This window comes from Physeter macrocephalus, chromosome 20, assembly GCF_002837175.3.
Source record: "Physeter macrocephalus isolate SW-GA chromosome 20, ASM283717v5, whole genome shotgun sequence".
In the NCBI taxonomy this organism is placed as follows: domain Eukaryota; kingdom Metazoa; phylum Chordata; class Mammalia; order Artiodactyla; family Physeteridae; genus Physeter; species Physeter macrocephalus.
This window is the reverse complement of record NC_041233.1, coordinates 122,778,952-122,781,892: the sequence shown is the minus strand read 5'-3', so window position 1 is coordinate 122,781,892 and position 2,941 is coordinate 122,778,952. Positions and strand designations below refer to the sequence as shown.

The window sequence follows — 2,941 nt, the reverse complement described above, 5'->3', positions numbered from 1 at the left end:
TTGTGCTATGCAGTAAATCCTGGTTAGTTACCTATTTTATGAACAGAATTTTGTAACTGTTAATCCCATACTATATGTGACATTTGCTCATCATAGCATCAGAAGTCACGCTGTCTCTGGTTTATGATTCTCAGGCCAGGTGGTCCCTGGCTCAGGGGTCTGTGAACTCATCCTGCCCTGGAAAAACAACCTGAAATTGGAGTGAAAGATGACATCTACAACAGCAACTGGTACATTGATTATGTTAACAACAGAAGTGTAGTCACCTGACTCTGCTTGAAGAGTGTTCAGTTAGCAGAGGATTGAGGTCAGAGGTGACAAAGAAAAGGAAGAAAGTTTTGGATAGAGAGATCATCTGTAAACTGAGTGAGGGAACTCTGTTTTAAGGGGACTTGGATTCACCCTGCAGGACGTGAGAGGACAGCACCTCACTACTGGTGCCCAGCCCCCATCAGCTCCTGGACAGACCCCTTCCCCTGAAGAGGCCACTCTGGGGGAAAGAGGAGCTGCTGAGACAGCGGCCCTTGAACCCCTCTCTAGTCTGGCCCATCTCAGGGATCCGAGTTCCCTCAGGAGCAGAGACAGAGGCCCAGGTGGGAGCGAGTGGCCAGCGGGAGGTGGAGGTGCACAGCCCAGCAGCGGTCCGAGTGCAGGAATCCGGGGCGGTTCTGGTCCCGTTGGGGGCGAGCCTGGGGACAGAAGCCCTTCTGCGAGGAGCGCTGTGCCGCCCGCCGGCTCCAGACCTCTGCCTCCTTCCCTGTGAGAGGAGGCCTTTGGGCGGCTCCGGACAGGGAGGCGGGCCCTCCTTCCCGCCGCTCCTCCAGCTCCAGGCCGGGGCCCGGCAGTGGAACTCCTTGTGCCTGCAGCGCTTGCCCCACCCGGAAGCCCGGGGCGCGGAGCAGAGAGGCCATGGCCTGGGGCCCTAGTCTCCGCCCGCATCGAGGGGCTCCTCCCAGACCCGCCAGCCCGCTCCAGGAAGAGCCGAAGGATTCACAGCCGCCTCCTCACCAGAGAGGAAGTTCTCATCTTGTCGCAGGAAAAATTCAGAGACAACAGGGAGAAGAAGGTACTGCGAGGACTTCTGGGGCACAAGGGCGGATGGGGGTAAGCAGCGGCGCTGAGCTGCTAGGATAGGCTGCTTCCAAGGGGCGTGAAAATGAAGGGGGGTAGTATTCATTAGGGAGGGTGGGGCTTGGGGTCGCACTTCCTGATTTTCACACCAGCTCCACCTTTCAGAGGGGAGGACGGAGGTTCCTCCTTGTTTAGCCTCGCCGGGGAGGGTCCCGGCCCTGGTGCATGATGGGAACTTCTCATCTGCAAGGTTAATTTTATTGTTTTGAGGGCATAATGAGCAAAGGTTACATTTGGAAGCCGGCGATTCCCGTTTTCCAACCTTCCTTGCCTCAAGGACACTTGTCACCCCAAAATGTATGGTTTTCTGTCCTCCAGAAGTTCCTGCTTTTCTTTGTCTGCCTACAGACCCCCGTTGTTTACAAGATGTATGGTTTCATGCCATCTGGCCCTACCCCCTTTCTCTGCTCACGTCTAGCTGTTTACCTGCTGGAGCAGCAAGAGGTGCAGCCCTGGGCTCTGGGCCGGTTGGGGGCAGGGGTGCTTAGACATCTCACTCTGCTGTCTTCCAGACTGAGGCCAAAGAATTGGAGCGGGATGCGCTGGACCCCTGTGTTGTCTGTCCTGAGCCCAGGGCTGGCACTGGACAACAATGCAGGAGCCAAATACACATGTCTAGGCAGGCCCCTTCTTTAATCCTTCATCTCTTGTGTGAAAGAGCCAGGATTTCCCATCCTGGGCAAAAATTATTTTTTAAAAATATTTTGCAGAAGGCGTTCTGTTCTCTGCCAAAATAAGATGTCGGTTGAATTAACATTACCAAAGTCATCTGTAGGCATTGTCTGTGAGCAGCAAGGGCAGATCATAGCCCCAAACCCTTTAGATCCTGGGAGCAGAACATGGCTGTTCGACTCCCCTGGTCATTAGCTGTCAGAGAAGCTGGAGCCTTACAGGCCAAATCATCCTAAGACCCATGGGCCAAACTCTGCCCCCAGACTGTGCTGTAGGAGCTGCAAGCTAAAAATGATTTTTGTATTTCTAAATGTTGAAAAAAAATTTAAATATTTTGCAACATAAGAGAATTATATGACATTCGCATTTTTGTGTCTATAATTAATGTTTCATTGGAGCACAGCTCCTTTGTTTACCTTTTATCTGTGGCTGCTTTCCTACTACAATGGCAGAGTTGATGGATAAAGCAGAGGTCATATGGCAAAGTTTAAGATATTCACTCTCTAGCCCTTTAGAAAAGTCTACCAGCTCCTTGTCTAGAAAAGTAGTATTTTCTTACCACTCTATGCTGAGGGTTACACTTAATAAGCAGGTAAACTTTGGGTGAATTTTACCCTTCGATATAAACCTTGGGTAGCTGTAAAGGTGATTATATTACTCTCAGGAATCTCATAATAAGCTTAGCCACCAAATGTACAATTATTAGTAGGCTGAGAAGGGAATTCATGTGCTGACTTCTTTCATCCAAGAAATCACCACAAATTAGCATAACTGGAATACAGTTCCTATCTGAATTAGTATCAACTACAGAAACTGCCAAGTATTTCCAATTCTACAAATGGGGCAGAGTAAACCATAAAACTAGTTTGACTTTGGTTTAGAGACATCTCTTTTAACTGTAGCAGTGTTTGCCAAAGTTTACTGAACATGGAAATCGAAAAATAATAATTATTGATAGAAAGCCATCAGGATTTAATAAGTTTATTTACACTCAGAGGAAAGAAAGCTATAAAAATGGTCACATTGATGACAGAATTACTATATAATTTACATATGCTTATGAAAATTTTATAAAAGCAAAAATAACTAATTAGAAATATACTATTTTCTGTCATTAAATAAAAAGCATTTTCATGCA

General features: G+C 48.1%; 1 protein-coding gene across 1 annotated transcript in view; it reads left to right on the top strand.

Annotated features, from left to right (window-relative positions):
* Positions 1-2,941, top strand: part of LOC114484618 (uncharacterized) — a 17,665-nt gene that overhangs the window by 7,486 nt on the left and 7,238 nt on the right. The window contains exon 3 of the mRNA XM_028481965.1: positions 556-1,104. Coding sequence (XP_028337766.1) covers positions 556-1,104 — 549 coding nt within the window. The remainder of the gene's footprint in view (positions 1-555; positions 1,105-2,941) is intronic.